Consider the following 24,391-nt stretch of genomic DNA (forward strand, 5'->3'; position numbering starts at 1 on the left):
TAGATAGATGTAAAACTTCTTCAGCAACGAAATTACTGTGAGCTTTATGATCTCATATGTATTTTTATCACTTCATCATAGTAAAGAAACCACATTGCTTTAAAAGCAAGCTAAGTACTTATTTAAAGATTTGTTTTCAATATCTTCAGTGGCGCACTAGCAGAGTTTGTATTTTAGTCAGTGATGAAGTGACTAAGCATAGGCCTTAACTGTCCCTAAAATAATGCCCATTAGGAAGTGTAACTACTGCCTTAATGCCTGTAAAAGAGAGGAAAGAAGTGAAGTATTCCAGAATTGGTTGTTTAACATAATGGCATGCATGCTATCTGAATTCCATCAGATGAGGGATGAGGCTATGAGGAAAAAGGAATTATAAATATAGAAAAGCTTCTTCAGTGACAAGTATATAACTATTTTTTAAAAAATCCCTTGCAGTCTGCATGGGTTATTTTGTATGTCTAGTCATGCTTTATTTCGGTGCTCAGCCAGAGGTATTTCATGTGCACACTTCTTGTCATTGACTGCAGTAACTTCAAGGAAATTAAATTCTGTTATACCAAAATATGGAAAACACTGAATAATCTCTCCCCCACCACTGCCCTAAATTCTCTTCCTACATGTCACCTGTCTCTTCTTTAATAGTACTTGGCTGTTGCTAAGGCACTGCTCCCCTCACTGGGTTCTGCCAGGTGAATACACAGGGCTCCAAGCAGGGCAGGAGCAGCTGATACTCATCATGCAGGCATGGGTGGGCAAGGGCACACACAGCTCTGGGGAGCCTCCAAGGTGTTCTGGCTGCAGAATGCTGTAGTGGGGTCTGTCCTGCTGCCCTGTGCCAGGCCAACAGGGCAGAGCTGAGCCCTCCCAGCCGGGCAGGGCTGTGTCCCCTCCTGCTCTCTCACGGGCTGCTGCTGACCAAGGACATGCCAGGTGGGTGGGGCACAGTCAGCAATCCAGGGAGAGATGCCGTGGTGGAAAATGGGGACCCTGTTTGTGGGAACCTTGTTTTTCTTCCCCAGTGATGGAAGATGAAACCTGAGTGTCAGGGTGGCTGCTGACCTTCCAAAGGGCAGAATGGATCCAGTTTTAGTTTGATTTGGCTCAGGCCAGTCAGTAGCAGAGTGGAAGGGTGGATGTAGGCACTGTGCTGGCGTTCTGATGGGTCTGTACCTACTTGGCAATTCCTGTGCTTCAGCCCTTGCCCTGAAGCCTCCCTCAGTGCATTTCTGTGCTCTCATCCTTGTCTTATTGACAGAAGAAAATTGAAACAGACATTCTTGTCCCAGGTGAAGATGAGTCTAGTTTACGGAAGCATCTTTTGCTTTCACTGCCTTTTCACAGCTGTTTAAATCTTCTGATTGCTTCCTAGAGGCAATTTCTGTGAATTCTCTTCTAATATTTTTTTAAATGAAAGTAGATTCTCACTTTTTAATAATATATATTTCTTACCTCATGTAAGGGAGATCTGCATGCTGTGATTCAACACAATACTGAACACGATACTCTGCAAAATAGCAAGCCTCTGGTATCCTTTATTCCTTGTAGTTAAGTTATATCACTAGAAAACAGTGTCCTCCTCTGATCTCGTTTGATCAGTGACAGTCACAGCTGCTGGGTCTGGTCACAGATGAAATTCTCCCCTGGATCTGCTATTCAAGCCCAATGATTTGAACTTATAGGGATGAGGATATACTGTTTCTTCAAGGAGTTGCTTCTTCAGGAATGGAAATAGTCCGGAAATAGCTGGGAAGCCCTTGTTATCTGTGAAGATACTTTCTGGCAAATATTGCATTGACGTGTTTCGGTATTTAAAAATCAAATTAACTTTCCTGATCCCACTTGCAAGCCCACTGTCTGTATTTTTTGTTTGCCAGAGGAGGCAGGTTAGCTCCTGTTTCTAGAACCTTTAATTACAATGCCAAGTCAGTATCTTACTTCCATCAATTTCCCCTTTCTTGAAATATATCCTAACAGCATTTACTCCCTTCTTTCAGTTGTAGAAATCATAAACCCAAGAGCATTTGAGAAGATATGAGTTAAGGAAGAAAAATCAGATCAATACTGGAAGAATTGAGGCTTGAGGAGGACAGCATATTGGCTGGGGCAGAGGGTAGTGAGAGATCAGTTAAGTGCTAGAAAGATGTGGGTATTTGGAGAATGAGCACAAATTGTTAGTCTAAGATATGAGGACAGATAGGAAAAGAGAATTTAAAAGTATTCTAGAGGTTAGAAGATGGAGAATATAACCAAAATCTGCCTGCCTGCAAGGGCCTCAGCCTCTTTGGTGCAGGGGCAGTCAAAGCAAGGGTGCAAGGAGACTTTAGACCTTCCTTGCCCTCTGCGTGTGCCTTTTTTCAAAGCAGGAGGAGTTCCTGCCTGTCCTCCCTCACTGCTCCTGAGGGAGTGGAAACATCCATTTATACCAGCACAAGTATGTGGCAACATAACGCTGAAATGGCTCTTTTCTATCTGTCCCCAGCTAGGCTTTCAAGCACCTAGCACACAGTAAAATCAACAAGTTAAAGAGAAAGTTGTGCAGAAGTGAACAACAGCAACTAGTTATGAGCCCTAGCTCACAGTTTGGCTTCAGAACTCCAGGAGATATCCAGTTCTGGAGGATAAGCAGATGCCAGCTGATTAACTTCTAAGTGCTGGGACTGCTTTAAGCCCTACAGCATCTGATTTAATCCAAATGATGAAGTTAAATCATGGAGTTGTGGAAAACACTTGTATTCATCTGTCCCTGAGACAATCTGTTCTTGGCTTTCCATCAGTTTTGTATGATTTCTGTAAGGCGAAGTGCTCCACAGAGAAATGCCAGTGGTGACTGTTTTGGATGAGTGTACAGGTCTGGGGGATTTTTGGTGGTTGTTTTCATTTCTTGTTGTTGCTTTTGTGTTTGGCTGTGGGTTTTTGTTTTTTGGGAGAGGAATGGACAGGAGTGCAGGCAAGAGCTCTCGGGGCTATATCTGACCCAAGGATGCAAAGTGTTACATCCTTCTTATGCAGGATAATCTGACCTTTAAGAACTGGTACAGAAATAGACTCTTAAAAACAAATGCAGGTAAGAGAGAAGCCAGAGAAACCTCAGCTGAGGTCAGGCTAAATTCATACACCAGAAACTAGTTCCTGATACAGGTGAGGTTTTAACCACTGAACAGAAGCCTCCTCTCGTTATATAGACCCTGGTGTATTTAAAGAGCACTAGTTAGTCCAAGGGGGTAAGAAGGGGACACACTGGCACTGCAGAAAGTTTGTGCAAGTGATTTTTACGTATACTTAGCCTTAAACTTTTTATCCCATTCTTAAACCTGTAATTCCAGTCAATATTTTTCCTCACCAATTTTTATCGCTTTCTAATTAATCAAGTAGCTGTGCATCACAATGACTGTACTGATTACTTTTGTATCTACTTGTAAACATTCTTCCTAACAGTGGAGATGATTAATGTATAAAAATAGTGAGGCACCAACTATAACTTGCTTTGAAGTGAACGTGAAGGTCATTCTTGATACCTTTATCCTACTTCCTTCTCACTTCTGGGAGTTAGAGGGAAATGATGCACAAAAACACAAAGCTAAAATTACATGCAAGTAAACAAAAGCTACAGATATTCACCTGGCATAACACTGTATTGCACAGAGCTTTTGTTGAAAAAACAATCTGAAAGATGGTTATCTTAATTTAAAAAAAAACCCCAAGACACCCTGACTTTGAAAAGTCTAAAAAGTCTAAGAAGCTTGTATTTATTTGATCTGCATCTGTCAGTGATTTGACCATGTAAACTATAGGCTCTAAAAGTAAGTGGAAAATTATTTGGAAAGGAAGCACTAGCACAATGCTAGTGTTAATACATTCTTTCAAAGAGAAAGAATTTAGTTTTTCCTGCAACACAAACTGCTTGGATAAACAAAGTTAATGCCAGGAATGAGATGGTGATAAGTGAGGTATTATGCTAACTTTTAGTGTTTCAGAAGATTGCCTTTCATGTTAAACTAGCACTAGTAAGAAGACCTAGGAGAATGTCTCCATGGTGAAGTGTTTCATAGATGGCATAATCTTCCTGCCCTATTTTGTGTTGTTATATCAACAGATATCAGCCAAAATCTACACCTGTACAGAGGGACTGGTCAGTCTGTTCCTCTGCAGAAAGGCTGAACAGAGCCAACTGCTCAAACTTGACATAATCCAGCATCTGTACCAAGGAGGAATTAGTGACCACTGAAAAGACATCAAAGTGACTCTTGCTCTTTCTCAGCCTATTTTGTTAAACATGTCTGCCTTAAAGAGCAGAAAAACTCACTGGCTACTAGCCCATGTCTCAGCTTGGCTTCTCAAGATAATGTTTGAGGCTTGGCTATAAAGTTGTAGTTATTGCAGCAAGTCTCAACCTCCCATGAATCTCCTCCAGCTGCACTTGTCAGCCCATGAAATGACCTCCCGTAACGTAAGTGGCAAAGAGATTTCTGCAGGCAAACAGCAAATAACACACTTTTAATTGGGCAAGGCTCCAAACCCAGGTCTCAGCACAGAGAAGCTGCCCTGAGCAGGGTCCTTGAGCAGCCTGGACAGCCTTGAGCAGGCATTAGGGGCCACAGTAAGAGTGAAGAACCTCTGCACCCTGCTCCGACCTCAGGGTCCCTGTCTGTAAATACACCAGCACAGAACCTTTTGTCCATGCATTGTGCTGCCATCTGGATACAGGCTGAATTCTTTCCCACACTCCAAATGTTGTTTAATTCATACTGGCCACTGTTATCCTCTGTCTCATGCCAGGACATTTAGTGGGAAGCTATCTAGCATGGGCTGAAACAGCCAGGAAGAGTATTAATAGATAAACAGTTTAGAGGATTGTGTACCACCGCTTGGGCTCACAGCCAGGTACTGCTTAGTTTACCAGATAAAGCAGTGAGGTCTCAGAAAGTTACAGGGTTCTCCTGCCTTCCTGGGAGGGTTTGTCACCCTAAGGCTGATGCTGTAGGTAGAATGCAAATACCAAAGGTTTCTCAGACAGGCCAGGTCTTCAGGAAAACTCTCTCATCTGTCTGTCCTGTTGTTCTTTTTACCTGGGATTTATAGATTGATTGCTCAGTTACCAGCAAATAAGGTGACATACTCTTCCTACCATGACTTTTTAGTCTTTGCTGTAGAAGAGATGAAAAGGCTAAAAGATTTATTTCTTCAAAGGGGAAATGTGAGTTTTTCGAGGCAGTGTGCTCATTGCTTTGTACAGGTCACTCCTTACTGCCAAAATATCACTTTAAATAGAACTCAGTCTCATCCCAGACCTTTGGCAAGGCAGACAGGAATGGCCAATAATTCCTGTGTGGCAGCAATTGCTTCATAGTCCTACTTATGAATTTAACATGCCATCATATATTCCTTGTCCATATCTACATATTAGAAAGGGTGGAGGCTTCCTACTCACTGACTGCTAGCAGCATCAAAATTTCAGGTGTGGGGACAGCTTGGTCATGATCTTGCACAAGCAGGTGAGCTTGGGCTTCCATCCAGTGCTTTATGAAGATCATATTTCCACTTGATTTTAAGAACAGAACCCTGAACAAATTGACCTGTTCAAGTGAATATTTGTTTGTCCAAGGTGTCTAGTCAATTTGACAAAAGTGGGATTATTTATGGCCTTTACTATCCTGATAGTGTGGTTAGAATTTTTTTCCCTTTAAAATTTTTACTCTTTGCTTTTTTTTTCCCTGCTGGACAAGACTTCCTAACTGGCAGCTGCTGTACTAATGAGGAGTCTGTATGCAAATCAGCAGCCCAGGTAATTCCTGGAAGGAACACTAAAATAAAAAATTCACCCAACCAGGCTCTTGGCTTACATCCTTGCCCCTGCTGCTGCTGCCTGCTCATCCCAAAGCATCTCTTGGCAGAGAGACCTGGACCTGTGCTGCCTCAGTTTGCAGTGTGATCCAGAATGCCCTGTAACAGTTTGGTGCACGAGTCCCAAGGCATGTTAGCTCATGTCTATTGTCTGTCCATCTTTTTTTTAATTAGCTTTATTTTCCTTTGTTGTCCAGCAGAAAGCAAAAGGACAGTCTTTATTAGATAGTTGCTAGAAAGAATTTCATAAAAATTATTTGCTTTTAAATTATTTTTCTAGTTTTCATGCCTAGAATGTGATATCTACTGTTTCTTCTGGCTTGTCTGACATCTAATAAATATTATTGTTTATCTGATTTGGAACATTCTACATAAAATCAAAACAAGGCTTTGGTAAACCAAAGCCCTCCTTCTTCATGCAAATATTCCTTGGGGCAAAGGCTATATTTTTCAAATGGTATGATACTGCAACAGGTTAAACAATGCCTACTAGCACTATACATCACATAAGCATGTTACTGATGCCTCAAATAATAATTCTCTAAATGTCTTTGTTACCCTTTCTAATTAATTTTGTATTTACAAGAATATATTAACTCTTGAATGGCATTTAACTCTGTAAAACAGTGATTAGAATATGTAACAGGCTTCAAAGATTAATAGCACAGAACTACAGACAGTTCACATAACAAGATAAATAATTTGCAGAATAAATTACTTGCTAAGCATTGCAAATCAAATAATAGTACAACTCTATAAAAATGATTCATGTCTATAGAGGTTGTTTTACACCAGTAAATAATGTTTAAATCAGTTGGATTTTTTACCAAGTATATATTTATTGCCCAGGGAAAAGCTCAGATAATTTATCAAATAATTTTAAATGCATTAACATTTTTTGTGCTAAGGGTTCCAGGGTAAGATCTTGGCTCTGTTGAAAAGGTACTGAAGTCATAATCAGCTCCCACTGCCCTTATGGATACAAGCCTGGTGATTAGGTCACCATCTTGTTATCATTGCCATTATACAAAGTTGAAAGCTTCACACTGTTAAGTCTTAAAAAAACCCCAAAAACCAAAACCCCTACCACCAATTTAGAGCTCTACTTGGAGTACAAGCTGCTCTTTCCTAGGCCAAACATCTTTCAACTTCTGTGGAAGGACACCCAGAGAAGGGACCAGCAACAGTTTGTTCTCCACAGCATGTTAAACTTCATGAGGATAATCTGTATTGCTTCAAAGACCATACAGGCAATTTAGCCTCTGGTTATCTTATGTTACTACTGTAATGTAACAGTTCCACTAAAACAAACATGAAAATCCATGCTGTGACTTGGTGGCTTGTATAAAGGCTTGAATCAGTACACATAAAAGTTACATGGCCAAATTCCTGCCTGTTTCAGCCAGGGAACCTAGGACAAGGCACACCAAATGAAGGTCTCATGCCCTTTTTTCTCCTGTATGCAGAATTTCCAAACCCACTGCGAAATCATTTCTGTTGGTGATGACCTGAATTTTTGTGAAATGTTACTCTGAAAGATGACATGGAGGATCATTCTTTCATGTGGCAGGATGGCTTTGAAAGAGCTGAGGGAAAGGAAACCATTACTCTATTGAAAAGGCTTTTTTAAAACTCAACCTCTCAATAGGTGGACATTCAAAAATGAGAACCATGTTCTATTTTAAGATTACCTGTTCAGTTCTCAAAAGCTCTTCTGTAGGACAAAAAAGAAAATTACTAATCACCTCTGCAGTAAAACTAGAAATTTCACTAGCTAGTAAGCATGTAACTTTTCTTCTTTTGCACCACAATACATATTTTTTTCAGAATCATGAAGACCTGTTTAATGTTCTTAATAGGAGTCTGTCTCATGAGTAACCATTTTTGAAAACCAAAGCTTTTTGACCCATAGACACCTCAAGTGAAAAGCAGTAATAGATGGGTGTGGGAGACTTGTGGGAGCCAAGGCTGTAGAGCTGAATGTTGTTAGAGGTGTGGTGGGGTTTTTTTTGCTGTTTGTTTGCTTTAAAGTACAGCTAACATCTTGCGCTGCTCAAATACAAGGAGCTTTTTGTTTCCACCTAAGAACTATGAAGATGCTATTGTGACAACATGTTCAGCATAAATACAGAAAAAATATTTCTGCCTCCTTCGAGACTCAAGTTTTAAGTGGGCTATTAAAGCAAATGAGGCTGCTGGGATCTTGGAGCATGATTCCAGCTGCTTCTTGGAAGCCACGTGTGTATGGCAGATGGTGGGGGTGCACTAGGCAGCCTCCTGCACCCCCGTGTGAGTCCAGGAATGGCAAGGGTGCCACTCACTGGGACAGAACAAAGGGCTGGGAAAGCATTGCACGAGTAATGCAATCCCTGAAATGGGCTGTGCTTTCAACATCTGTGCTGCATCAGCGTGGTGGGGCCTGGAGATAAAGCAAGCTGCATCCCAGGGGCTCAGGCAATCGGGCAGCCTGGGCAGGGGCTGCGGGCAGCCTGAGCTGTGCCAGCTGAAGCCAGGGAAGTATGAGACTGGTAACGAGGAGAGCAAGCTAAACACGGGCTGGCTGTCCATTTCAGTGCAAAATTCTAGCTGTACTAAAATGAGTGTCCAAAGTCAAACCATCACCAGGACTCCATCCCAAATTTTCCTCCCAGACCCTGTGCTTGCCCTGTGAGCTGTGGGGTGTGCACGTCCCTGAGCGAGGTGGTGGCTGAAGGCCAGAGTGCAGCCCCTCGGCTGCTGTGCCTGCAGCAGTGACTGACAGCCTGACTGAACACCCACGTACAGAGAGAGGCTGCACCGTGCATATGGCACAGTACAGAAACCAGACCAAAGGAAATCTAGCAAAAACATCTCTTTTTCAGAAGATGATGGGGCATAACAAAGAGCATGTAATTCTTTAGTGCAGGAAAAAAAAAATGCAGCTGCGTAAGACAAAACATCCAAGTTTTCTGTCTATTCCAATTTTTTTCTACTGCATAGGCATCTGCCATGTATGGTCAAAATACAGATTTTTCTTCACTTAAATAGAACAAAGAAGGAACAGAAAAGAGGAAAGGAGACTGATGAACATCAACTCTTGGCAGCTAGCAAGTGATGACATGAAAACCACTTATGGCAATCCTTGAGCATAGCTATTTTAAATTTATTTAAAAGAAATTCCATTCCAGAACAGGAGTAAATTTTTGGCAGGAGCTCTATTTTATGAATTTGTCTATAAATGTAATGTTTGCAACTTGTTCTTCATGCATAGCTTGGATGATTTGTTTAGATGAAAAATTATAGCCGTTGGTGGTCTTTGCAAGTAAGCTCAGCCAAACAGAGCTCTGTGAATATAAGGAGCTCTGTGACCTGTTGCTGGTATTCTTTAATTCTCTAGATCTCAAGTAAGAAAATACAAAGCAAAATATCAGGAGTAAATACCCCTAGTATTTAAAACTGAATTAGATTTCAGATTATGCTATGAAATGTTCTGCTGGGACACTAGAAAACACATTTATCTTATGACTTCCTACTGTTGTTTATCACTGCTGTCTTAATAGGACAGATGAACTATTTCAAAAAATATGCTTTTCTGCCTTTGTAGTTAGAACATTGGTGTTCAAATCCTTTTTGGGGATGCAGGGGGTGTTAGCTGGCATGAAGTACATCATCCTGGACTGGTTATGGTGAAAAGATTTTTCTCAAAGATTTAATAACATAACATGGCAACTTTCTATTTGGATTTATTATGATCACTGAGACCATTTCAGGCATCATTCCAATTGCACTTGCATCTGATGCCAGTTAAATGGTTTCAGAGAAGGATGTCTATGACTTTCACTGTGGGAAGCTGGAGGTCAAACAGGTTCTTTCTGCACCTGGTGTCAGTGACAGCCCAGCATCTGTCGTGTGCTAGCCGTGTGTGTGACACCCCTGCAGGTCAGTCCTCTGTGTGTGTGTGTGTGTGTGTGTGAGTGAGTGTGAGACACCCCTGACCTGTGTGCGATCCCCGTGCTGCCCGCTCTGCTGCGGGCAGTGTGACACCACATCTGTCCCAAGGGTCGGGCACCCAGAGGTGTGGCCGTGAGGTGACAGCGCATCCTGGGCCACGTGCTGTGCTGGTACAGCGAACCTACCTCTGTGTGTTTCACACAAGTTTGTTGTCCCCGTTTCTACCATGTGCGCAGGATAGCCTTTGACTACGGCGCATCTACCATCATTTGTTTCGCGTAAAACACAAGAACGCGATGATTTGGAAAGGGCAGGAGGGGTTTTAATTTTTTTCCCCGTTCTGTCTCATCCGAGAACTCTGTGGGATGCAGCAAGCAGACAGCACGGTTCCTGGTGACAAGTTGAGGCTTGAAAACGAAAGGCCAGCAGCCCGGGGGCTCAGGGTGGCCGCCCCGGACGGGGGGCGTCTCCCCTTCTGTACGCGCGGCAGGCGCGGGGGTCCCGGCGCGACAGCGGAATAGCCGCGAGCGAACCCCCGAAAACTTCGCAGCCTCTGGGCATGAAGCATCAGCTGGCGCCAGCACTGCTATTGACTCGCGGTCACGTCACAGCCTTGGGGCAGCTCTCCCGGCCCCGGGCAGCAGCGGAGCGGGGCCGCAGCCCCGAGCCCGCGGGAGCGGCGGGACCGGGGCCGGGGCCGGGCTCTGCCGGTGCCCGCCGGGGCCGCGGAGCGGGGATGGCGCTGCTTGTGCCCTCAGCCCGGCAGCGCTGCCGGAGCTCACGGGCAGCCGAGAGCAGGGCACGGGAAGGACCCGACCCCTTCCCCGGACCCAGCGCCCGTCCCCGCAGCCGGCGCTTACCTGCGGGCGAGACCAGCTCGCCTTCGCTGAGCTCCGCGGAGTCCGAGTCCATGCTGCAGGCGCCGGCCGGGCCGGGGCAGCTCGGCGCTGGCAGGAGGAGCGCCCGGAGCGGCGGAGCGCTGCCCGCTGCCTTCCCCGCGCTCGCCGCCGCGCCGGTCCCGCCGCCGCCTCCCGAGCGCCATTGGCCGCGGGCGGGGCGGGCGGGCGCGCCGGGGGCGGGCGCTGCGGGGGCGCGCCGGGAGCGGCGCTGCCCCGCGTCCTACACGAGTTGGGCTGCGCGGCCCCTCCGCCCGCACCGCCCCGGGCAGCTCCCGGGACAGCGCTGCCCAGCGCAAGAATACCGAAATGACCGTCCTGTACATTGCCGTCGCACCACCTGCCTGTCTTTTCCATCGCTCTTCTTGTGAGCATCTCCCCTGAGCTTCAGTCGCCTTGTCTCTTTTCACTGGTTCTGTCTCCTTAATGATAAGTGTCCTCAAAAATTAGAAGAGAGGAATCCAATGGGCAAGTGCCAGCTCTTGTTGGGTATTAGTGCCCAGAAGAGTAATGAAGGTCTGAATTCTGTTGCTTTCTGATTATGTTTTTCTGAGGGAGACAGTGCGATATCTGGTAAATGGCCACGTCATTAGATTATTTTAAAGTGAAAAATTGTGTAACTTAAATTCTGCAAGCTTTACTTCTGTCCTACAAGCTACTACAGTCATGAGCCTTCCCTTAATTCAGAGGGTTGAAGTCACTTATTCAGCTCTGAGGTTAGACAGATCTTTGCTTTTATTAGTTTCTAGTTTTTCTTGCTGTTACAGACCAAATGTGATTTGAATTCTAGCACAAAGATGTCAGGAAAGTAGTAGCAAAAACTACTTTTCTAACTGGGAACCAAAATCCATCCTAAAACAGGCCTTGGAGCTCTAACAGATCTATGGATATGTCACGTCCTAAAAGCTACCTGGGGCCTTCAACACTTACCTGCAGCATACTGCAGCCTCCAGCCAGTTTGTGCCTGTAGCTGTAGACCACAGCTTTCGTCTGGAATTCTCTCCCCAAAACCATACACCCTTGTTGCTGGAAAAAAGCATGTCTGGATGCTGCATTCAGGCTGCATATAGAAAATTATCTATTGCATCAGATCAAGTTTGACACTCATGACAAGTGTGAAGACTTTTTCTTAACATAGAACATCAGATTAAAAAAAAAGGTATTTATTTTAACTCAAAGGGCTCTGTCAAATTCTTTCCAGTGATGGCTTATCTTGTGCAGTGCTACAATACTAAAAATGAAGCCCCTTTTGGCTTATGTTCTAAGGTTGCTTCCCTGCCTTCAAATCAGGTTGAGCCTGAAGAGAGAAAAGACCTCAAACTTTCTGACCCTGGAATACACACATTGCTATGGTCAGTTTAGACATAAAAACCTTCAGCCTCTGGAGTGACAAGTTAGTTCTCAAGTAATCTGGGACATTGCTGTCATAACCTAAGCCCATACTGTTAAGATACTTATGGGTTTTATTCCATTAAAACAAATTCTGACTTTTGTTTGTAGATGTTTTCATTAAATATAAAATGGCATTCCAAATACTGCTGAATATAGTTTCATAAATTAGTATCATGTAAGGAGAAAAATCTAACCCAAAGTGATTCTAGGATTCTGTTGTAAAAAGCCAATGAAAAATTTGACTGAAGGGGAATCTACAGTCGTGATATAAACAACACAGCAACAGAAACAACGTAACAACAGAAAAGTCCCAATATTATATTACAGAAATAATCCCAGATGCCACACCAAGCATAGAATCTGAGAGCTAAAAGGATTTTAATCTCTTATTCTCTTTTTGTTATTGTTCTTGTTTGCATTTATGATTGTCAAAAGCAACCTAAATCACCTCACTGATAAGAGCATAGTTTAGTAGGAAGAGCAACTTTGTACATTTAATTAATTTTGTGGACCTCTTCAATTTCTAGAACCTAATAATAATTTCTAACCTGGATGAATTCTGACTATTTAATGGCAATGGCTGTAATCAGGTAAGCAGAGGGACATGGTGGTTTTTTGAAGGGATGTGTCCAGCAGAACACTTCCAGCTCTGTCAGTGGCAAAGGGGGCTGCCTATACTGTGAATTTTGGGCCATGTATGGGGCTGATACAAGGCAGCTGTGGATGCCTTTCCAAGGTGTGTTCCAGACACTGCCTTACCCTATTTTCTGTGTGGGATTTTTTCTTTTCTGAGTGTATAGCCCTAGCTATAATTGGAATTAAATGTTAAGGTCTTAAATAGTTCTACTTCTCTGCTACTGATCATAGTTCAGTTAGTAGAAGGAAAAGTTCTTTTTCATGATCCTCTGAAAGGTGGAAGTCTTAGCATGGAATACTTAAAAGAAAGGCCCAAGCCCCACTTATTTTAATTCCTGTCAGTTTTTTATCCTTGTATTACCACACTAATAAATATAAAGATGGAAATGGTATAACTCAATTGATATTGTATTGTGTCATGCTTGCCAAATATGCATTGGGTATTCTCATTACTCTGCTGTAATTACTTGCTACTTCACAGTAAATTCTGCCTCAAGATTACTTTCTCTTTTTATTGCTGCTAACCATAAAGCAGTTAGAAAAGTTTTCAGCTGTAACAGAATGAGCATATTGTTTCATTTCAAAGCATATGGTTAGAATTCAGGCTTTTTTTCCTCTCAATGTTCTCTGCCCAGCGCAGTCCCGCACTTGGTCTAACATGTGACCTGGAAAATTCCATATGCTTAGAGCTCTGAACTTCATAGTTTCCACCCCTTACAATACTGGTGCAGAGAAAAGCACAAAAAGTTTATTAACAGCAAAATATGCACTTATCTAGATGCCTGTTAGATGAAACTCCACACGGAGAAAGCTGGCATTTTGTGATTTATTTTTTGCATTTGGTACAAATAGTGCAATCACATATTCATTGTTATAAACTGAATTTCTGTGACTGTATCTCTGCAACTGCTTCGTTTATTCCTTCCTAAAGATTGGTCTGTTTAGAATCTGGAATGTTTTTTCTCAAGGGTTAGTTAATATATTTGTCTATAAATCTCTACCAATAGGATGTAGCAAGGGAGCCAGTAACATTGGAGCTGCCTGTGTAATCCCAGTTATATGATGCTTCATCTCTGTGTAGCTCCTCCATTCACATTTCAGCTGCATCTGGTCTTGATCTTCATTCCATATGGAACTTAGCTGAAACTCTCCTCTGCCCACTCATTGTGTGAGTGCTGGAGATGTGCCTATGACAGCTTTTAGGACTCATGCTTTTGCAGTGTTCTATTGGCAAATCACACTTGCATGTTCACACAAATACAAGTTCATTGTATTCTAAATGCTTAGGTAGCCCAGCTACCATTCCTCAATGTCTTACATTTATCCTTAGAGGCCTGCTGTGGAATCAAGATAGTAGTATTTTTCTTTTTTAGAGGGAAATGAGGTACTGAGAAGCTGTGTTTTAAAGTCAAATGTAGAACATAGACTTTCACCTGAATCCCATGAGCTGTACCTGAACTATCCAGTTATCCATATCTGCTGAATAAAAAGCTGGTGAGCTCCCTTTGGTTTACTACTCAAGCTTTCCTCCTTGAAACTGAGCCTTTAAACCTATGATAGAAAACAGTCTCTTTTCTCTCCATTGTTATATCTGACAGAACCTCCTCTACCATCTTTGTTTGACTTGTCTCCTTTACACTGTCCAGGCAGGTGTGTAGGATTGTATCTTCCTCTCAGTTCTAAATGTAAAAATGTAAGGTTATATTTTTTCCTCACAAGTTACATCTTTATTTAAATTTGTCCCCTAGGTTATACCACTTCTAAATTTGTTGCTTGATATTTTGTTACATTATTTCTTTTATTATCCTTTGTAGTTGTTAAGGAGCCTTTCCAGTCTGACCGTTTATGAGACCCTCTGGCATTCACACTCTAGCCTAACAATGCCAAGCACCATTGTACTGAATGCATTAAACAGAGCAGCATCTCCCACAGGCTGACAGACTCTTGAAATGTGCTGTAGCAGGTTTTAGATTTTTTTTCCCAATTTCTTTCTGGTGTATCTGTATATACTTAATGAAGAAAGTTACCCTGTGCCATTATTGCCAGAACATGAGTAATGGGTGTTAGTAGATTCTCTGTCAACAATTTTGTCATGTTGGCAACTTAGACTCTTGCTGGAGCTTAGAAGCCAATCAGCATGCATTGCAGATATACATTTGGTGTGCACTGCTAGGAGATTTTCATTGCAATCATACATCTATTGTAATCTGCAAACAGTCTGATTTGATTTAGAGTTCAAATGATGAACGAGATGTCAGTGTTACTTTAATTCTTTCTCATGGGCCAGTAGACATTCAAAGATTGAGATTTTTGTAACGCATGATGTAGGTAGTGGCTTGTACATCCTGTGTTGAGAAGATAAATATGGAAGAGTTCAGTATTTTCTGTTCCCTCCCTTTTTAAGTAACTGTAAGAGATGGGGAGCATCAGTTCTGGATACCTACCATAGCATGACATATTTTTAGCCATTGATCTTGCTGAATTATGTTCTGCCTCTGGTGCTGACTTCTTAAAGCAGAGCTGAGGAACAGTCACAGGCTGAGACTGCAGCCTGGTACTGCTGTGAACCTATGCTGTGATGTTTGGAATACCACATTTAAAGACTGAGGCCGAGTTTCACTCCTATCATCTCAATGCCTTGTAAGCTGCTCAGGAGATTTTAATTCCAAGTGAAATAAAGTGAAAAAGCAAAGTAATAACTTGTCCCGTTTCCTCTTAGCTTGTAGAAAAAAGTCTCCCATGGGAGTTGAACAGCAAAAATGTTCATGTACACTTTTGGCCATGAGGATGTTGTTACTTTTCTGTTCAGTTTTAGAAGATTCTGCCTGTAGAATAAGGCTTTCTGTATTAAACTCTAAATTGGATTGCTGTGCAATTCATTGTTTTCTACTACTTTAGTGGTATTGGGTTTTATTTTCTTACAGATAGTTGACCATTTCTTTGTGTGACATGGAAATTTATCCTGTGCTTAGAAAGATATAAGTCTTAAATTACTCTTAAGATATACCTCTGAATTATAGATGCAATTACCTGTATATTGGCAAACTCTTGAATTCATAACCTTGCTTTCTAAGTGATTAAATAAATGAAAGCTACTTTCCAAATTGAAAACCCACCTGTTAATTCTGTTGGTGGGAAATTGCTTTTGAGGAATCTCTGCATGGAAATTTTATTGTGTAAATGGTAACACTCTTTTTTTTATGAGGAGGAATTTAGGCATTATAAGTAACTATCAGGGCTTTAAAATAATTTTACTTGCTATTTTCAATTTCATTACAGGTAAGATATAATAATAGGAAAGGCTAAAACTGATCAGCTGAAATAAATTTTTGCTTTCTCTATTCTGGGAGTGGGGAGATAAATGTTAAAGAATTTTTCTCAAGGGAATCACTGTGAAATATAGGATAAACCAGGGGATTTTTTTCTGTTTAATTCCTATTCTGATGCTGTCTAGGGAAAGCAAGGGGACAGCTGCCAGTCTAAACCTTTTTCCTTTCTGCCATTTTCTTTGGGAATTATTTTTAATTCTTCTGGTGGTCACTGAAGTTATTTTAAAATATGTCATATTCCTTAGTTTTCACATGTTGTTGAGTTATGCCCTCCAGTAGAAGGGCTCATTACCCTATGGCCACATTTAAGCCTTTGACCTTGCCTAATATGCAAATTAAACACACTTGAGCCAGCAGTGCCTTTTACTGAGCTGTGTTTCAGGATGCTTTGAGGCAGTTTTGTGCTTCTAGCCTGGAAGATAGGTCATCCTTGTTTTCATCCCTGATTTCAAATTGTGTGTAGGAGGATTCCACAACTTCACCATACTCTGAGAAAGAAGAGAAAATTTTGTTGCTAGGAAACCATGGAGGACCTATACTGTACTGTCTCCAGAATGTTTATAGGTAGCATCGGTTATTTTAATTAAATTCTCTAATCCTGTTCTTTATGCTAGCATCCACTTTTTATAGTCATACTGTTTGTTACATGATTCTGTATCCTAGAAAATGCTTTCTTGCTGTGGTTATTTCTGTATAGCTTTATTTAACCTACAAAACCCAACTTCACTAGCATTTTAAATTAGGTTGTGTTTGGAAAGCTGTTATTTATTCACATAATAATGATGCCTATGCATCCTGATTTATCAGTACAGGTAGGTCATACTTTCCCACAAAAGACAAATGCTGAAATCCACAGAGCTGCACATTTTGTGTAGAACTTCAATAAATTGGATATTGTCAAGACAAGTGTTAAAGCATTCAGTGTTTTGCAGCTGACTGCATGCTGGGTCTGGATGTTTCTTTACATTTGATACTGTGACTCTACAGCCATAAGTGGTACCTGCACACTGGCAAGATGACAGAACCCATCATGTGGATTTCGGCCCAGGAGTGCTACAGCTGTGACTGAAAGGGTGATGCAGCAGCTTGGATTGGTCTTGGGGTAGAGTTTCTGCTAAGAAGTGTAGCACCCTTTGAACTAAAGGGAATTATGGTCTCTGAGAAGCAGGAATCAATATTTTGTGGAGCAATTCACTAACATCCACGAATGGATCAGAATGCTCAAATGGCAGAATGTTAATATCCTCATTTGTGGTTTCTGTAGAGCTTGATGCGATTTTTGGAACAGCATGGAAACATCATCTTCATCTGACTGTGTGGGCATTACTTCATGACCATCTCTATTAGCATGGCAAAAAGCACTCTGCTGCCCACCTATCTATAAATAACTAAATATCATCAACCCAGGAATAAAATTGCATTTTATGGGTAGTCTTGGGAACATGCAACATAGGCAATTAGATTACATGTAGTCCTACAACTGTTCCACTAAAGGGAATGAAATTACTTAGAAACTTGCTGTCCAGGCCACTTTCAGGTGAATTATTTCTCTTGCACACATGGAGGGCCTCAGAGTACCCATAAATACAATATATGAAGAACTTGAATTCAAAGCAGTTTAGAGCCAAAGAAGATAACCCAGCCATTACTATAACAACTGTTTCTACCAAGGCTTTTGTCATATTAAAATTATGATGTCTGGGTATTTGAAAAGAAGGCCAAGTAAAGATTGAATCATGAGGGAGGCTGGGCATTTCCCATTTTCAGAAAAATAGGTGGAAGTGGAGGCTCAGCATCTCCCAGGAAGCACTGAGCACCACAAGGGATTGGAGATTGACAGGGAAACTGAGTGTTGGTGAGAAGGGTGCTGGAGAGGGATGATCAGATGAGCAGCACATGGTGCAAAACCTGAGGAGGAGACAGCACTAGGTGTTTTGGAATGTGAGATTCCAAACCCTCTCTGTGCATGGCTGAGAGGCCCAGTTCCCTCCTGAGAGCCCAAGTGAAGGAACAGGTTTGTGATGGTGTCCATGGGTGGGTTGTGTAACACCACTCAGCTCCCCATCAGGAGTCCCAGGGAGCAGCTGAGTCACTGCAGACTCATTGTGAGAGCCCAAGGGCAGAGCAGTGGCTGCAGCAGGTGTTATAAGAAAAGAGCCTGAAGAAGAACAGAAAATCATCCCAAAGTCAGTGAACTGAAATGCTGCAGGGGATCATCAGAGTATTGAAGTAAGTGTGCTCCTTCCTTAGATTGAAGAAAGTTTCCCACCATTTTGAACCCTGATTGAACCCAATAAATGACAATAAATCACACCTAGCGAACACCAGGCTGACTAAATGAAACAACATAACCCTAAAGAGAACATTCAGAGCCTCATTAGAGCCAACCAGGTGCTATGAAGTTATAAGTCTACTGAGAACTTGGAGAGAAGGATCTTATAGTAGTAGCTGATATCATTCTGGAGAGAAAAATATTTTACTTGGTGTAAAACTCAGCCTGGCTACTCATGGTTTTACTCAAGGACAGCATTCTTTGTTCTAATGAGTTATAGGGGTCTAAGAGGTCTGATAAGCAAAGTTTAGCACTGAAGGAGGCAAGGATCCTGTGCTGTTGCTGTCATCTCAGAGCATCATACAATAGAAATGAGGACTGAGTAAAATATCCACAGCCTGGGGTACAGTTGCAGTTAAGTCTTGGTATGAAGTACTGGAACTGTTAGGAGAGGAAATCCTTAGTTAACTGGTTATGTAACTTGTAAAATTTTTAAAGTTATGCATAGATTTAAGGGGTAGAAATGAAAATAAATATAAGTACTACAAGGATATCTACAGTTATCACTACAAAGCATCCAGGATCATACTGACCACTAGCCAAACCTGCTTTGGGATAACTGCCTCAATTTCAGAAATGGACTTTAATTGTTTAAAATGAGATGCTGTTGATATTGAACAATGCTGTATGAAAAGGCAATCTTACACAGTACTGGACAAAGTGAATGTGGGTTGGATTTAAGCAGTCCATTTTTTGTATCTCTCTAATGTGCTATGATAAAATGAATCCTGAAATACCTTGTATTATGACTCATCTGATATTAAGATGTGTCAGTGTTCATAAACAATGCTGTTCATCTTCTGTGTGTCTGCATGTGTAAGAGATGTAGGTGGAAGCTGAAGTTTTAGTTGTGATGACTCAGCCTTTATACACTGTTTCTCTTATTTCTGATTTATGAAGAAATTCTCCTCTTTCCTGTGCACTTAGATGAGTGAGGTTCAAGGGCTCAGTGAAGAATGTAATATGTTCATTTCCTGGAACAATCCTGAGATTTTTATGTCTCAGATATTTGACTATTAAAAATTCCAGGCAGCAATGTAGATTTTTTTTTTTACCTCATTTCTTTGCTCCCTTTCTTTGTCATCCCCTTGAGTTAATGGAGAAATTTCACCTACCCCTTCTCTGTTGGACTCTATATGTTACTGCTAAAGTGATTTCATGGGTAAAGATTTTTAAGATAAATATGCCTTTTATGAATTTCAGATTCTCATTTTGTTATCTTGCCAGACTATTTGATAAGCAGTGGTCAATTAGTATACAATGAAGAATGTTTATGCAAAAAATTAGGGAAAAAAAGTTTTGGTGGTGATTTAGGTCATGGTTGGTAAAGAGATGAAATAAGCTGTTCAACTTTCCACTGTGCTGGGGTTTTTTTTTGTTTGTTTTGGTTTAAAATGAGAATTTGTACCATTAGAAGTGTTATGTCCTGTAATTTGTGTCATCCATTGGGTGATAAAATCTCCTTGAATAAGGTGTGGGAAAGGTGACTGGTTTTGTTCAGCCAGCGGGGCTGGTGGCGGTGCCCGGGAGCCAATGCAGAGCTGGGCTGGGAGCCTGGCTCTGCACTCCCACCACAAAACTGCTCTTGCACTTTCCATGCTTCGTGTTTCTTACACAGCAAGAACCTGTGTTCAAAAGATGGACCCTGTTATAATTATTTCAGCTATCTTCTCTTCACATCGATGGTTTGCTCAATTTGTCACTTTTAAGCCTTTATGGATGGTGGTGACATGAAGAAATCAGGTGATCATTACAAAGCCAGGGCATAAATACATATATGTAGGAGTGGGGGAAAAGGGGTGGAGGGGTTGAATGCATTTCTTTTTAGCATCATGAAAACTCAAAGTTCCATAATAGAAATAGGCCTGCCAGTCTCAATGTAATGCAATGATGTGTTAAGGATAGGTTTTGAGGCTCCAGGAGCACTGTAAGTACATAAATATACAAGGAAGTTGCAGTTCTCCTATGAATGTTGAGTGCAGATGTTGTTCTGGAACTTCTCAAAAGCCTTGCTGCATCTGGTCAAATGGATGCAATATTGTTGATACAGTAATCCCTTTGTTTAGGGCAGGTTCAACCTCAGACTTTCTCTCATGCCTTTATTTTGTTACCTGCTTACTTGTTGGATGGCTAAAGCCATTTCAATACAAAACCTGATGGAAGCTGTGGCAGCCTAGGGAGTCCCAAGAGCAGAAAGGAAAGAAGAAGTTGCGCCAGGGGATGTTGGTATGGTATCACATATTCTCTGCCAAGTTCTCCTTCATTCTGATCCCCTGCACTTCAGGGAATAGGGGCACCAGTAACAGAAGCAAGCTGTTTGTTATCCCCCCAAGTTTTCCCCTTTTCTCTTCCACAATGGGTTTGCTGGACCATCTCCCTCTGTTTCTTTTTAGCTGGTCAGCCAACGCAGCAGGACTTTTCCCCGGCTGCCTGCCATCTGCCTGTAGACTCTCTTCTCCTTTTGTTTCCTTTTAGAAGCTCACTCCTGCGAGGCACTGAAAGTCTGCCATGAAATCCTAAACAGTTGTCTTTCCTGCTGATGTTTAGGAAAAATCATTGCTGGCCATCAGTGAAGAGCGTTTAGCATCTCAAGAGAAGGGATAGTGACTTGTAAAGCCAGCAAGGGCAGCTCTGCTTGAGCCATGTGTCTCACAGCCTTGCAATGATGTCCTAATGAATATTTATCATTATTTGTGACACCCTATTTTCAGCAGTTGTGTATTAGAGTAACAGCTGACAAAATGTTCGTTTTGGTTTGTGATGAAATTGTCTCTGTTTTAGCTGCTTGTTATGGTGGGGATGTCACTCCCCTACCATTGTGTCTGCCATTATAACCCAGCTGGATTATTGGCAGGCTAGCAGGGTTAAAGGCATATCTATCTGAGAAGTTTCTTGTCAGGCTGAGGGTCTCTGAGTGGAAATGTTAACTCTTTGCAAGGTGTATTTATCTTGCAGCAGTAGGGATTTTTTTGGTTTTGTTTTTAGCATTAAAAAGTCTTCTAAAACTTCCCAAACTTTTAAGTGGAAAACACTAAAACCAAACTCCTTCACTAAGAAACAACACAGAAATGTTCACTGATAAAGTTAATTAAATAGTTAGACTCTTGTCATGTTGTCAATATTGTAAGTATTACAGTAAGGAATGCTTGCTGGGTGTGTGCCACAAGAAAGCTGTGTGTGCTGTTTGGCAAAGTGTAATTAGGTAGTGATTTATTTTGAGCAATAACCAAGCCAACCTTGGCTCGTGTGTCAGGCATTGTACATCCTTTCCTGCAGAAATCCAGATACTGATTCCTGTAACATGGACAAAGCATATGGATGGGTTTTTGGTGCATATATTCTTTCTTTCACTGCACAAGCAAGCTGACACAGAAGCTGTGCATCTGAGTAATCCAAAGAAAGCTGGTTTGGAAGCCAGGACCTTTATTTTCTATCCTGCCCATGTCCATTAACCATGGTTCAAGTGATGCATTAATAATAAACCGTAAACCTATTTGAAGTGGCATACAGCTTTGGGTTTCAGCTGCCATGCAATTATTCCAGATCTCATTATTGAAAATAATTGATAATTTTACCATTAAATTTAGGAATCTGGTCCAAATCTTCCAAGTTGTTTTTTTTTTTTTTTTATCCCAGATTTAAGTCTTAGATCCCATGTTGGTCTGGAAATATCTTCACACTGTTCTTTTTTCAGCTATGAAACCTACATAGCAATACTCATTAGGCTGAAGACAAACCTTTGCCAACAGAGAGAACAGCTTTAAATAAACAGTGTTTTGGGATTTCTGTTTCCCTTTTCTCAAGTAATGCTGCAGTCCTGAGGTTGCTCAGTTTAGGCAAATGACATTTTGATAAAAAGTGACTTTATTAAAAATTGACATCCAACTCTAACCTAATGCTGTATGATGGATTAAAACTTTTTTTATCCTTTTTATCATAATGTCTTTACACTGTTAATTTTGAAGATTCAGACAAATTTGAGCTTAGTCTTGCGTATATAAACTGAAATTCATTTAGGATGGAGTGGAAAAGGAACCTGGATGATTTTTTTCCCCCTTGGGAAATCTTCCTTCCACTAAAAATTGATAACAAATGGGTCTGATTCTGCTGTAGAAAAGTGTGCTGCAGTTGGGTTTTCACTCTTAAAAAGAAACTGGAGTGATTTGGATCTTAATTGTTCACAAATTCTGGACTTAGCAGTAGAAAATATCTCTTCTTTGCACGATATGGCACGGAACTTTAAGTAATAAGTTTGTCATGCAGTACATATCACACCACATCTGGTTTCTCCTTACATCCTCAACTTGGAAATAGATGCTCAGCTGTTACCATAATGAGAGAGCTGTGCTGGCATTTTAATTTTTAAAAGGCACATTTGAGAATTCTTAAGTTAAAGCAGGATCATCCTTTCAAAATTGTTGTCCAAGCTCTTGTTACAGGGTGTAGAAAGTGTTAATAATATAACGCAGCACACAAGAACAGATGTCCCATGGCAAAGTTGAAATAAAATTGGAAGAAATTAACACCCAGCTTGATAATGCGCAGCAATGGAAACTTTGTTCTGCATATAGGGGCTCAAGCTTGGATACTTACAACTCCTCCCCTTCATTATTGAACAAAGAGGAAAATAGGAACACAATAAAAATAGAAACTGATAAAGAAAGCTCAGTCAGTGCATTCATTTTTATCCTGTAGCAGAATTTAATTTGTTTATCTGTTTTCTTTGCATAAATACCAATGAATTAAACTCACTTTTAATCTCTGAAGCTTAACTCTTAATTGCATAAATTCTGTCTATAAAAGGAATGAAATTTTATCCCAGTTCTAGAACATTGTTACTTTGGTCTTTTCCTGAACCATCATGTCATATGAGGTTGCTTGAATTCAAAAAGCTTGGAAATTTAAGGTGTTTAGATAAATGATTTCAGGTTCGACTTGTCAAACTTAAGGTGGAGATAAATTTTTAATTTATTATAATTTTTAATATATTTTAGAAATATTTGTCTTTTAGCAAGGTTTTTTAGAGTTTTACTCTGCAGTCTGACAAAAATTGATTCTTTCTGTGAGTGCCAAGAATTAGCTATTGTTAGTTTTCTTCCAGAAAGCAATAGATCAATTTAATCAATCAATTTAATTCTATGCCTGTTTTTCCATTTCTGATAAAGTTCAGTTATCAAAAGATAAAATACTCTTTTACAGCAGTTGTATTAATTAGACTTTCTCCAGCATGTAATCATCCTGAGTACTTCAGTGCTTTCAGTTTGACAATTTACTACAGTCATGCAGAAATTGTGGAGCTATGTCAGCATTGTCTCAAGGAAGTTTCAAATTTTACCTTTTCAGCACTTTAGCAAATTTCCCTGGGAGAAACACATTCCCCATTATTGAAACTTTCTTTGACTGCAGGGCAAAACACTTCAATGTCACAACAGAAATACGTGGACAGGTGATAGAAACTCTTGGAGAGAGTTTCAGGGAGATTTCCTGTAGTCTAATCAATCAGTTTTGTGCATTTAACTGGTCTATTTGACTGGTTTGTATAGAATTTTACATCCAGTTTGAGCAAACCCCACCTGAGATCTATGCAAAATATAATTTATCTCACATGCTGCAGTGGTGGGACAATTATCTGAGGTTTGATGTGAGACAGAAGACTTTTGAGCTGTCAAACATCAGGTTTGTTAAAAAGCAGGAGGAAGGAGTAGTTTGTGAAAACTCATGAAGAGGCAGACCAGAACCAGGCAGTCAGAAGGGTGTTTTTTCTTGGACATAACTTCAGTAGGATTAATAAAATCTGTCTTTAATTTGATAAAATAGCCTTTCCCAGTTGTTGTGGTGATACAATGTGTGTGAGTGCCTGATGACAATGAGATCTGTACTTATCCCATAGAATACCTAAGAACTGGAATGTCTGAGCAGCAAAAGGGAGAACTTGGATAAGAGGAGAGAGAGAGAACACAAGATTTCCTAGTGCTGCTGAAAGCCAGGCCTGTCTGCCTGACCTGAACAAAGCTAAATAATACATCATGTCCAGC

General features: G+C 41.1%; 1 protein-coding gene across 1 annotated transcript in view; it reads right to left on the bottom strand.

Moving 5' to 3' along the window:
* TIPE3 (TNF alpha induced protein 8 like 3) overlaps window positions 1-10,818 on the bottom strand; it is a 45,650-nt gene extending 34,832 nt beyond the window's left edge. Inside the window, exon 1 of the mRNA XM_021537455.4 lies at window positions 10,632-10,818. Coding sequence (XP_021393130.3) covers window positions 10,632-10,683 — 52 coding nt within the window. The 5' untranslated portion in view covers window positions 10,684-10,818. The remainder of the gene's footprint in view (window positions 1-10,631) is intronic.
* Between the last annotated feature and the right edge of the window lie 13,573 nt (window positions 10,819-24,391).

This window comes from Lonchura striata, chromosome 10 (genome assembly GCF_050655825.1).
Source record: "Lonchura striata isolate lonStrDom1 chromosome 10, ASM5065582v1, whole genome shotgun sequence".
Classification (NCBI taxonomy): domain Eukaryota; kingdom Metazoa; phylum Chordata; class Aves; order Passeriformes; family Estrildidae; genus Lonchura; species Lonchura striata.